At 48.9% G+C, this 12,489-nt stretch overlaps 1 protein-coding gene across 28 annotated transcripts in view; it reads left to right on the top strand.

Annotated features, from left to right (window-relative positions):
* The window catches only part of CAMK2G (calcium/calmodulin dependent protein kinase II gamma), a 55,321-nt gene that overhangs the window by 19,329 nt on the left and 23,503 nt on the right, over positions 1–12,489 (top strand). For 24 of the 28 annotated variants that reach the window (XR_004814869.2, XR_007410024.1, XM_025435355.3 and 21 more), the window contains exons 4-12: positions 1,086–1,140; positions 2,025–2,090; positions 4,496–4,568; positions 4,718–4,820; positions 5,249–5,332; positions 5,779–5,873; positions 6,469–6,591; positions 10,484–10,567; positions 10,811–10,853. Coding sequence is in view for 26 of the 28 variants with exons in the window: in XM_025435355.3 (XP_025291140.1) it covers positions 1,086–1,140; positions 2,025–2,090; positions 4,496–4,568; positions 4,718–4,820; positions 5,249–5,332; positions 5,779–5,873; positions 6,469–6,591; positions 10,484–10,567; positions 10,811–10,853 (726 nt within the window). In the remaining 2 variants the exon portion in view is untranslated. The remainder of the gene's footprint in view (positions 1–1,085; positions 1,141–2,024; positions 2,091–4,495; positions 4,569–4,717; positions 4,821–5,248; positions 5,333–5,778; positions 5,874–6,468; positions 6,592–10,483; positions 10,568–10,810; positions 10,854–12,489) is intronic. The other 4 variants (XM_025435373.3, XM_035714969.2, XM_035714968.2 and 1 more) reach the window with 1 other exon arrangement.

Raw genomic sequence — 12,489 nt, 5'->3', positions numbered from 1 at the left:
GGTTGGTTTTGGCCCAGGAGCTCTGGAGGAGGGGCTGCCCTCCTCTGCTCCGAGCTGTGGCCTCCCGGGCCCATCTGTGCTGCTGTTGTAGGTGCGTTCGTGGGTAGTCTCTCTCATGGTCTCCGTTGCTCTGGTGCCTGGCTATGTGGGCTACACCACATTTCTTATAGGAAGCAGGGGTGTAGACCAATCTTTGGAGTCAGAGAGAGCTGGGTTTACGTCTTGATTCGTTGCATCTTTGGCCTTTGCAAAGATACAGTGTCTCTGAGCCTCCAGTGTCCTCATCTGGAGAATGGGAGTAATCTTCCTCTCAGGATGGTCGTCCGGAAAAATAAACTCCTCAGAGGCAGCCACTGTGTCCTTCCTAAATCCCACCAGCTAGCAGGGAGTCTGACATGTGGGCACTCAGTACACCCTTGTAGAATAGGGAACGTGTGTAAGGAGCCTAACCCCAGGCCTGGCATGTGAGAAGCACTGAAGAAACAGTGATTGCTGTTATTGCCTGAGTCTGCACGTCGCCTCCCATGCTCACCATCCATCAGCCTCATTCCATGTGCCTTCCTGCTGGGCTCTACCTTCCTAGCTTCTTCCCCTCCCTCTAATTCCCCTTTGCCCAACTACTCCTGTGGAAGAGCTCCTGGGCTCTCCCGTCTTGTCATTGTCTGTCCCTCTGCGGTCAGCCTCCCTAGGTGCCCCTCGCTCTCGCTCTGAGTTACACCGTCACGCATCATATCCCAGGACCTCCCTCTCTGGGAATGGCCCCTCTGGGAAGGCTCTTGCTTTTCTCTGTCTTGTCTTACTTCTTAGCCACAAAGCGTCTATCTCTTGCCTATGTCTGAGGCAGTCTGCGGTGACAGCCAGAGCCCTGGACCTGGGGTCCGGTTGTTTCTCTGCTCTGTGGCTGTGTCACTTTGTCTTGGGGGGCTGGGGGTGACGGGCATGTTGCTGCTTCTCGCTGCCACTCCTTCAGAACACTGTCCAGTGAGGCTGACAGTCTGGGGCCGGGGTGGGGCTGCTGCAAAGGAGAGCAATAGGTTTCCAAGGTTTCTCTCTGTTAATCTCTGTCCCCATCTCCTCTCTTGCAGTGCGCCTCCATGACAGTATTTCTGAAGAAGGGTTTCACTACCTCGTGTTTGACCTGTAAGTGCCACTTTCTGAGGGTTTGGGGGCCTTTCCCTCCAGCTGGCTCACGACGAAGGCTTGGAAAAAGACCTAAACTGGGTCTTGAGCCTCTGCCGAGGGTCCTTCTCCTTTGCCCAAGGGAAAGGATTTGATTTTGACCTTCCTCTGCTAATGGACAGGTTGCTGAGGGGACCTCATTGCTCACTCACTGTCTCCCCCAGGGCTCCAGACCCCTGGATGGCATTACTCTCGTATTTCTGTTCAGCAGCACACCTTGTGCAGATGCTTTTTTCTTGTTTCTTGGTGTGTTGTCCTTAGCAGAGAAATAGAATGCAGCTCTTCGCATGACCTTAGAAATTCTGGGAAATTAAAGGTGGCTTTTACTAGTAGTCATCAACTGGACTCCAGTTGGTCTCTCCTCCACTTTGGTTGTTGTTTAATATCTCGAAAGTAGCTCTTCACCTCCTGGAAATGCCTCTCCAGGATTTTCAGGATTGGGTCTCTGTGTCCTTGATCTCATTATTCTTTAACTTTAGAAGTAGGTCTGTCCTTCTTGGGCAGCTGTGTATCTTAGTATTCATACTGGTCTCAAATAAAGCTATGACTTTCTGAGGAGGTTGATTATTTTCTCTTATATCCCTGTATATTCATCTTTGCCTGAGCATTAGCTAACTTGTAGGTTATAGAAACAGAAATGTGCAGGAGGAAGGAAGGGCCCATGTTACCCCAAGGAGAAGCTCCATGTCATTGAAGGATTGAACATGTTCTAGGCTCTTGGATGGAATGCATATAGAGTTGGGATTTCTTTAAAAGCTGTTCCATGGTGTGACCTGTTGCCTGTTGGATGCTAGAGTTGGCCAGCTGACCTGCCTCCTCTGACCCTCTCCGTCTGTTGGTTGCAGTGTTACTGGTGGGGAGCTGTTTGAAGACATCGTGGCCAGAGAGTACTACAGTGAAGCTGATGCCAGGTAAGGCAAGGGCCCTGGAGTTCAGTGTGAGTCTCGGCCCCTTCAGGGGGGCAGGCTTTGTGCCTGTTTCAGTAGTCTTTGGACATAGGTCAGAAGAGCTCCTATCTGAACAAAGATTCCATACAGCTGGACCTGGGCTGCATTTTATGGGCGACGTTAGAAGTTAGATCCGTTTTTTGCGGGGAAGCACTTGCAAGTCTACTTTACCCTTTCATCCCGAAAATACCTTTTCTTTGCACTACTGTGTACTTGCAGGCCTGCTCAAGGGCCCTCCCTACCTCTGCTTTTTTCTTTTGACAAATTGTACTGTATGCAAGGCACCCTGGGGATGACCAGAGATGGAGGAAATGTGGTCTGTGTTCTGAAGGAGTGTAAACATCTGGGCTAATCAACCAGGAACCTTCTCAAAAGAGATTCCAGCCTGGATCACTTAGTCTCTTGACCACCATGATGAGCTCTGACCTAGGGGTCCTCAGGCTGGAAGACAGTTCATTGGCTACATGCCTCAGGCTTCAGTCCCCCATAGAAGCCCTGGCAGTATTCCTCCCACACCACAGCTCTCGGGTGTTTCTGTGGCCCGCCTTTCCTGCCTCGGCTCCTCCCCCGGCCCTGAGTTTTCTCTGAGGGTGATGTCCATACAACCTGGTTTTGATCATCCTGCCTGCAGCTTATCTGGCATATGTGGCAGCTCTGGCTGCCTCTAGAGAGTGGGGGAGTGCAGCTTCCTCACAAATTTCTCAACCCTGAGAGGCCAGTGTTTGCTGATCAACTTCAGATGCTTCAGCCTCAGGAAAAATTCTCAAGTGGTGTGATGAATTCCAGTGCCAGCAGGGGAGGACCAGACTCTGGGGCAGGAGGAGGCGGTGATAGCTCTGGGAGCCTGGCGGGGAGGAGGGAGAGCTGGCTAGGGGGAGGGGTGGTGTGTGACTGTACCAGTGGGCTTGGCCTGGCTCTGCTGGGACACTTCGCACTTTTGCCATTTTTGGCCAGAAGGCTCTCCCTGCTAGCCTGGCTCTGTTCTAATTATACATTTCTGTGGAGACTTGCTTCTTCAGCCCAGTCTTAAAGTCTCTTTGGCCTACTCATGGGCTGTGTCCTGAAAGGAGGCCTGAGCCTCAGCCTCCTGGAGCCTGGTAAGACCCCTTGGCTCTTGTGGAAGCCCCGGAATTGGATTTTAGAGGAGGAATAAGAAGTCCAGGTCATGGGCCCAGCACCACTCTGCAAGCCTGCTTCACATACCTGGTAGGACCTGCCGGCTGGGGCCTCATTCTCAAGGCCAGTGATCCTCAACCTCAACACTCCTGACGTTTGGGGCCAGAGAGTTTTTTGTTGTGACGGCCCCTCCTGTGCACTGTAGAGTTTCAGAAGTATCCCTGGCCTCTACCCACTAGATGCTGGTAGCATCTCCACCTTAATTGTGACAACCAGCAATGTCTCCAGGTGTTACCAGATGTCCCCTGGGGGCAGAAATCATCCCCCTCAGCATTCACCATTGCTCTAGATTGCCAGTGCTCCCTGCCAAGAGCTTGACTGCAAATGTAGCAGAATGTTTTGGAAGGTGGGCAGCCTGATTAAGAAATAGGTGTGGGGGCACCTGGCTGGCTCAGCTGGTGGAACACTCAACTCTTGATCTTAAGGTCATGAGTTCAAGCCCCACGTTGGGTGTGGAGCCTATTTAGAAAAAAAAGAAAAGAAAGAAATAGCAGCTGAAGGTGACTCTGGGTTAGTTTTTCTTTTTTTCTCTGCAAAATCATCAGAAATGCTCCTGGGTTGCCCTGTTTGGAACCTTCTTAAGTACATTGTTTCTTAAAGATGTTTGTGTACTGGGGTTTTATCTCCCCTTCTAGAAGATAAACTTCAGGGTGGACACTGGGTCTTATTCATCTCTGTAGTCTATGTGAGACGAGGCACAGTGCCTATAGGTAGTCAGTAAATGTTTAAATAAATGAACGAGTGTACCCCCAGCAAAACGACTGAGGTACACTTGTACAATCCTTCCTAAGATGCTACCACAAGCCTCTTCTCCAAGAACAGACTTACTGTGGGGGTTGGGGGCAGGAAGGAAGGGATTGGATGGTCTACTTCTCAGGAGTGTCCCTGGTCTCTTGGAAATGGACTGGTTGTATTGGGCCTTTACCGTCTAAGGAGGCATAGTGGACTCTGTTCTGCTCTGTCCTCAGCCATTGTCTAGTGGGACACCCTCGACAAACCACTTGATGGGCTTGGCACTCAGTTTCTTCTTCTGTAAAATAGGTTGAATGCGATGAAGTCCCGAGTGGGAGGTTTTAGCTGTTGTTCAGTGATCTCCTGTGAATCTGTAACCCAGCGTTACATGCTTGAATCTGTAGTGTGGTCCTGAGTGGATTAACCCCGCACTGACATTCCCTTGCCTTGTGCTTTTGCAGCCATTGTATACATCAGATTCTGGAGAGTGTTAATCACATCCACCAGCATGACATTGTCCACCGGGACCTGAAGGTACTACCCAGGCTCCCCCTTTGCCTCCCGCTCATGAAGCATAGGCGCCACCTGGTGCCAGGTGGTGGGACTGCGGGGACCCAAACGCGGCTTCCTCAGGGCGGAGGGGGCCGGTGGGTGCCTCACCAGGTCTTCTCTTCCTCATACAGCCTGAAAACCTGCTGCTGGCAAGTAAATGCAAGGGTGCCGCTGTCAAGCTGGCTGACTTCGGCCTAGCCATCGAAGTACAGGGAGAACAGCAGGCTTGGTTCGGTAAGAGTGACCCTGTCTTCCTGGAATGTGGCCCCCGCCCTTCCTCCTCTTCCTGATCTGCTTTCCTCTTTCAGAACTAGAAGCCAGAGCCTTCATGGTCCTGGGCTCCTCAGAGACCCGAGAAGGGGGAGGGTACGGAGCGTCCCCTGGCCCTAGGTGACTCAGTACAGTGAGTCTAGCTGTTGTCAGCACTGCATTCTTGCTGCCTCTGGGGAGGAATGGGAGTTCCTGGTAGGCACACGGACTTGCCCTCTGATTTTATCCTGGGCCATCCAAGAAACCCAGCTAGTCATCTCTTGCCACCCATGAGCTGAGGGCTTAGTAGCCAAAGCACCAAGAACGAGAAGAGACTTGGGGTAAATTGCTAATATGGTTTTAATGAGAGAGAAAGTGGGTTCAGTGTGCCTCCGCCCTCTCTTCTGCTACAGGTTTTGCTGGCACCCCGGGTTACTTGTCCCCTGAGGTCTTGAGGAAAGATCCCTATGGAAAACCTGTGGATATCTGGGCCTGCGGTAAGCCCATTCCACACACTCAGCTTTTTGGTGTTAAGGGCACTCTACTTCCAGCGATGGTGAGAAAGAGGCATTGCTATTGCGTGTGGGCCCCACAGGGGTCTGGTGTATGTGAAATCACAGTGTTTGCTCTAGTGCCCCTGGGATGACGGTGTTCATCGCACGCTCTTCCCCAAGTACTTCCTGGATTATAATGCATCCTTCCTAAAGAGGGATTTAGCCACGCCTTAGAGGATGGGTTATGCTTGCAGAAATCCCTAATGTGGCTTGGTGACATGGGGAATGAAGCATAGCAGGAGGGGCTGGTGGCACAGCAGCATCAGCTGGCATCCACTTCTACCTTTGGTATAACCTTGGCTTTCTGGGTGGCTGAGCCTTGTGTGGCTTTTCTTCGTTCCTCAGTGAAGTAGGTGACTGACCCCAATGACCTGTGTTCTGTCTCGTAGGGGTCATCCTATATATCCTCCTGGTGGGATACCCTCCCTTCTGGGATGAGGATCAGCACAAGTTGTATCAGCAAATCAAGGCTGGGGCCTATGATGTAAGGACTGGTTTGTTTTCGACTCTTGGGCTGTATCCACAAGAGGGGGCATGTTTAGTGTGTCATGGGACACAGGGAGTGTCAGGGGACTTTGAGGACCCAAGGATGGGCACACAGGTCTCAATTCTCGGCACAGCCTATCTCAGGAACTACTTCTTTGCACAGCCTTTCTTGGTAGCTATAAAATCCAGGAGCCCCTTGAAGCTCTTTGATCCATTATTTGCAGAGAATGGCCTGAGAGGTGTGTGCTGCATACTATAGGGACAAGAAGTGTCTGGGCTCCCTCCACTGTCTGGGGCCTTGGGCATGTTGTTGAGCCACTGTCTTTTTTTTAGTAAGGAGATGGGGTTGAATCAGAATGTGTTGGAGTCCCCTTTGTGCTCTGACCTGATATTCTGGCATTCTAACTGTGATTCTATCTTCCTCTCGTAGTCTTTAATTTGACACAGGTGCTGGGATGCCCCAGGGCTTCTCCAACTCTCTCCCAGGCAGGTTTAGATAGTACAGATTATCCCTATAAGTATCCCTTATAGGAGTTGGGACAAAGACAGAGGCTCACAGATTTCATGTGCCTCCTCTCCCTCTTCCTGCTTAGTTTCCATCACCAGAGTGGGACACAGTAACTCCAGAAGCCAAGAACTTGATCAACCAGATGCTGACCATAAACCCTGCAAAGCGCATCACAGCTGACCAGGCTCTCAAGCATCCGTGGGTCTGTGTAAGTGTCTTCACCTGGGATGGAGGAGCTTGGGGATGTCAGCCCTCAATGAGCCCTCCGTACTGTCCTCACATTCTTGTTTATGAGCAGAGAATAATCAGTCCTCCTGGGCTCTGAGAAAGGACCCAGCAGAGAGGGGGGGGACTGAATAGGGACCGGAGGGATTCAAGGAAGCAGGTGGCTTAACTGGCTTCAACCTGTTTCTTCCCCATTTGTCAGGTGTGACTTAGCTCTGATCTGGAGTGAGGGCTTAGGTTGACCCTTACATTCTAGGTCGTTGATGCTGGAAAGCAGCTGGCAAAACCCAAAGTGAATTGCCAAGCTTAGGGTTCATAATCAGATCTCAGCTGTCACGCAACTGTAATGTAAATGTGTCCAAGATCCAACAAATAAACAAAAGGGGTCTCTGGGCAGTTAAAAAGAACATTTTGAAGTTCAGTCACAAAACTCAACCTAGGAGAAACCTCCCTAGGCTGTCAATAGGGATCTATAGGGATGTTTTCTTTCTTTTCTTTTCTTTTCTTTTCTTTTCTTTTCTTTTCTTTTCTTTTCTTTTCTTTTCTTTTCTTTTGCCTTTTCTTTTTTCTTTTCTTTTCTTTTTTTTTCTTTCCTTTCCTTTCCTTTTCTTTTCTTTTCTTTTCTTTTCTTTTCTTTTCTTTTCTTTTCTTTTCTGATTTTATCTTTTTATTCGTGAGAGATACAGAGAGAGGCAGAGGGAGAAGCAAGCTCACTGCAGGGACCCTGATGTGGGACTCGCTCCCAGGATCCCGGGATCACACCCTGAGCTGAAGGCAGGCGCTCAACCACTGAGCCACCCAGGCATCCCGACATACTGTTTTCATAAACACTTATATAAAGTTCTATAAAGTGAAATATCTGTTTTCAAACTAAGAAGAGGGTCTGCTACAATTACATGTCTTGACAGCCATGATGCATTTATGTATTTGCCCTTTTTCATGTTACTTGATGCCTCTCCTGTGCCAGTCACTGTGTGGGCTCTGGAGATACAAAGATGAGTGGGATGTGGTCCTTTCCCCAAGATCTTAAAAATTATCTGAGGAGCTAGGCACTCACATAGGTAACGATTCTGCAATGTGACAAATACATAAAAGGATCTAATGAGTGCCCGGAACTCTTGTCTGGTGAGCAGTGAGATTACTGAAGGCTGCATGGAGGAGGTGACTCCTTCCTGGCTTTTAGCAGCTGGCTGGGAGTTCCTCAGGATGATAACCTGCAGATAGAGGTTAACGTGAGCCAGGGTGAAAAGCCATGGGAAATTGTGGCAAGTTTAAGGAATGTTAAGTAGTTTGGTTGTAAATGAAGATACGCCTACAAAAATGCAAGAGAACTGAAGCCAAAAAGATTCCATGACATACAAGTTTCTGTCTAATGAGTTTGGATTTTATTCTGAAAGCAAAGGGAACCATTTAAGAGGTTTAAAGAGGAAATGAAGGGGCGCCTGGCTGACTCGGGCAATGGAGCATGTGACTCTTGATCTCAGGGTTGTAAGTTCAAACCCCACGTTGGGTGTAGAGATGGCTTAGAAAAAAGAAAAATCTTAAAAACAAAAATTAAAAACAAAATAAAGAGGGAATGAAATATGCAGTTAAGAAGGGCCACTGTGGAAGCTGTGTACAAAATGGAACTAAGAAAAGGAGGCCAGGGCACAGAGTTCAGGAAGCTGTCGTAATTGTCTGAGCAAGACCGGATGAGGTCCCAGCTGACGGTAGTGATAGGAGCCTGTCTAGTGTGGCAAGGAGTAGACAAATTTGAGAGACATTTGGTAGATAGACTCAAAAGGATTTAGTGACCAGTTGGATTTAGAGAGTGAAGGAGAGAGAGGGAGACCCCTGGGGACTGCCAGATTTTGAGTTGGTAACAAAGCACAGGGTCATGCCATTCACTGACCTGGAGGAAGAGCCATTTTGTAAGAAAGGATGATGATCTGAGTTTCACACAATTGAGTGTGGTGTCTGAGGACCTCTAGCTGGAGACATCGGACAGGTTCCAGAGATGAGAAAGGAAGTTAAAATTGGAAATGCAGGTTGCAGTCATTTCGTTTCTGCGTGGGTGGTGTTGAAATAAATGGGATTGTTTTTATGCTGATCGAATTCCCAGTATGGACTTGTATTTGCTTCAGTAAGAGAAGGGATGGCCACTGAACACCAGCACATAAAGGCAGGCACAGTTAGAGGCACCAGCAAAGGGGGCTGGGAATGAGACCTTCTGTGGCAGGAGGAGGTTCAGGGGCAGGAAATCCTAAAGAAACAGGAGGTCTCAGTAAGGGAATGTCCGTAATCAGATGCCACAGAGAGTTCATGATAACGATGAGAAAGAATCCATGGACCCTGAGCAATTAAAAGCCATTGCTTCCTTATTTCACTGGCAGAAGCCGTGGAGTGAGAGACCAAAACCTTGCTTCATTGAGGTGGAGGGGGAATGAGGAGAAGAGAGAAAGAAATGGTACTATATGGAGAAGATGATGAGTCAGAGGAGTTTTTAGACTTTTGTTTAAGTAGAGGCTTGACTTATAATGTATAGACTGCAGACAAGAATATAGTCCAGAATAAGGGGTTTAAAATATTAGCTAATTGAGGAAGCAAAGGTTGGGGTAGTAAAAAGAGGTCGAAAGCAAATGAAAATCATTTTGTGGTTGGAGATCTGAGGTTGAAGGAGTTGTTGTGTGATGATCTCAGATTTCTCTTTGGGGAGAACTTTACAGTTTGGAGGAAGAAGTAAAATTATACAACTCAGAAAGGGTAGAGAAGGTAGGGAGACTTGCTTTCAAGGGAACCAGGAAAAGGAGTGGGTCAGGGACAAGGGGCAGGATGGTGGGGCAGCCCTATTAGGGTTATTGGCACCAGGCTACGTGATGGAAGATTTATTTTTCTAGCTAAGACAGCAACAGCAAAGGGAGAGGGTGAGCAACTTAAAACAGGTACACAAGGGCAGCCCGGGTGGCTCAGCAGTGTAGCACCGCCTTCAGCCCAGGACCTGATCCTGGAGTCCCAGGATCGAGTCCCACGTCAGGCTCCCTGCATGGAGCCTGCTTCTCCCTCTGACTGTGTCTCTGCCTGCCATTCTCTCTCTCTCTCTCTCTCTCTCTCTCTCTCTCTCTCTCATAAATAAAATCTAAAAACAAAACAAAACAGGTACTTAAAAACTAGGGATATAATTTGTTCTGGGAGTCATTTTCATAGCCCCCTCCATCATTCTATGTAACTTGTTAGCCCCTGAGGACGTCACTGTATTATGATACTACATAATAATTGACCCTAAATTATCAAGGAAATCATTGTAAATCATTTCCAGTGGACCCTTTAAGGAGGAAGGAAGTCAGCAGTGATACATTGAGGAAAAGTCACCATCCAAAATGACGAGAAGAATGAATGCTTCAAGGTGAAGACCCTTAGCTTCTCAGATCACAGCTTCCTTCGGGTCCTTGTGAGGGGGCTATTGAGAGGGGCTCTTGGAAGGAGTGAACGTTCTCTGTAGAGAGCAGGAACCCTGCCTCTTCTCTCACTGCTGAGGAATGCAGTAGGTGCTCAGTGTACAGTTGCTGAAGGAGTGACTGCGTGAGGATCACAACACACAGGATACTCTCTTTCATTCTGTAGCTTGCATTTCCCAAGGAAGGGGAGAGTGCTGTCTCACCCACCCTTCTCATCTAGCATCAATTACCAGTGGTGGTTTTGCGTTCAGATTATTGTCCTTACACAACCTTGAGTTTGGGGTAGTGCTTTTATTCTAAAAGCATCTTCCCATCTATGACTTCATTTTACCCTCAGATCTACTGTGGGGTGGCTGAGCACACAGCCCTCGATGATGGGACTAGGGTGAGGGGCAGAGGACCTGGCTGGAAGGCTCACAGGCCTGTCTCTTTGCCTTTTAGCAACGATCCACGGTGGCATCCATGATGCATCGTCAAGAGACTGTGGAGTGCTTACGCAAGTTCAATGCTCGGAGAAAACTGAAGGTGAGTCGCGCCTTTCCAGGCTGCCAGCATCCTGAAATCACAGCTTTTGACAGGACACCCCTGGCTCCATCACAAGAGGTAGCTCCCTTTGTGGCTGGAGCTGAGCTATGAAGGTTATACATGTTGGAGGAGCCCCAAAGACCCAAGGTCTTGAAGCTCTGGCCAGCAGCTGCCCTCTGCCTAAGATGAGGCTATGCTTTTCTAGAGTCCAGTTGAATTCACAGGCCTCTCTTCTTTCCCCAGGGTGCCATCCTCACGACCATGCTTGTCTCCAGAAACTTTTCAGGTATGTTTCCCCAGCTGTGCACTTTAATTCTCCTGAGGTGAGTGGGTCAGAATGAGGGGTTGCCATGCCAGTGCTGGGTGTCTCAGGCAACACTTTGACCAAGATGGCGAAGACCCTGTTTTGAGGGGCTGCTGCTGCTGGGTCCTATAACATGGGATTCTGGGGGACTTCTCTTTGGGTTCATATTTATGAATTCTTTTCTCTAGATCCTCCCAAGGAGTAACTTGCCCAGCCTCCCATTTCCTTGTCCCTGGGGATTCTTATTGAATTCTCTAAAGACTCTCAGCACTTTAAGATTTTAGCCCGTCGCTAGGGTATTGGACAATGTGCTGGGCAAAAGAAAGAGATGAGGTGTAGTGAATCTTCTCAGCCACCACCGTTAATTTGCCTACTGGGACGATCTCTACTTCATTGTGTCTAAGTAGAGATGACTAATAGAAATTTTTCCAGATGCTTAAACATTTTAGAGACTGTGCTTAAAATCTGCTTTGTAATACTACTAGCTGTAAAAGTGAAGAAATAGAGACCAGCAGGATGGAGGGAAAGCAAATTGCTTAAATTTGAGGGAGAAGTTGGGATAGTTGGGACCAGTAATTTGTAAATCACTTGATGTTTCTTTTTAAGATGCAAGACACTCCACCCCACCCCACCCTACCCCAACCTCCATCTTGTTCGCCCTTAGTGGGGAAGCACAGGGGCTTGCTGTGAGGAAATGGTTAATGTCAGAACTTAACTGAAGACAGAAGATCTCTTCCCACCTTACCCCTTCCTTGACCCTGCCCAGCCTCCCCAGCACCACTGTTTGAAGACTCCCTCCTCTCGTTCTCATAGCGAGATTCTTTCCCTTGCTTTCCTTCTATACTGACGTGGAAACAGAGTTGTATGGCAGCTGCTCTGGGCTAAGGTTGCTCCCTTGAGCTTGAGGGGCTTGTCTATGCTCGTTTGGGGTAACATAAGGGCCCTGGGTCTGAGGATGCTGCAGCTGAGAAGTCCTAGGGCCTCATGAGCTCTAACCCAAGTGGGAGCCACTGGGCTCTAGAGGGGCAGGACTGGAGAGTGAGCCAGGGGAGTGTCCCACCTCAGGCCTGTCCCCTGTGCTTCTAGTTTGAGGCTCATTCTTATGTGGGTATCCATGAGTGGAAGACTATGGTTATCGATTCAGCTCTCACAAATGAGAGCAGGAGGGCACAGCTTGGCTGCCTCCAACAGAGGTGGAGCTGTAGTTCCACATCAGGCTTCTTGCCCTCAGAATTATATGAAGCTCCTACTTTCTCAGGAGTATGAGAGCCTTTCTGGAGGACACTCAAGGGCATTTCTGTGCTGAACTAGAATGGTGATCTGTTGTCTCTCCAAGTAGAAGAAATGTGAAGACAGGCTACTGCTTCTCTTCTACACTGGGAAATCAGTAGACTGCCCTGTCCCATGGCCTCCACATCAGCCTTCCCACCTGTCCATTTCAGGAAATTGGTATCCTGGTTTCAGGAGACTGGTCTCCCTGTTAGGACAAAGCACTTTTCACTCCTCCCTAAAGAGCCTCCTCCTGTCCTTGTTGCTCAGACTGTCAGCCTTTGAGCTTACTTTGCCCTGGGTCAGAGGAGACCAAAAAAGTGCTGTAAGCATTCTAGGATGACCTCTG

The sequence above is a fragment of the Canis lupus genome, chromosome 4, assembly GCF_003254725.2.
Source record: "Canis lupus dingo isolate Sandy chromosome 4, ASM325472v2, whole genome shotgun sequence".
NCBI classification, from domain to species: Eukaryota; Metazoa; Chordata; class Mammalia; order Carnivora; family Canidae; genus Canis; species Canis lupus.
Note: the sequence above shows the minus strand (reverse complement) of the source record. Positions and strands in the feature narration are given on the sequence as shown.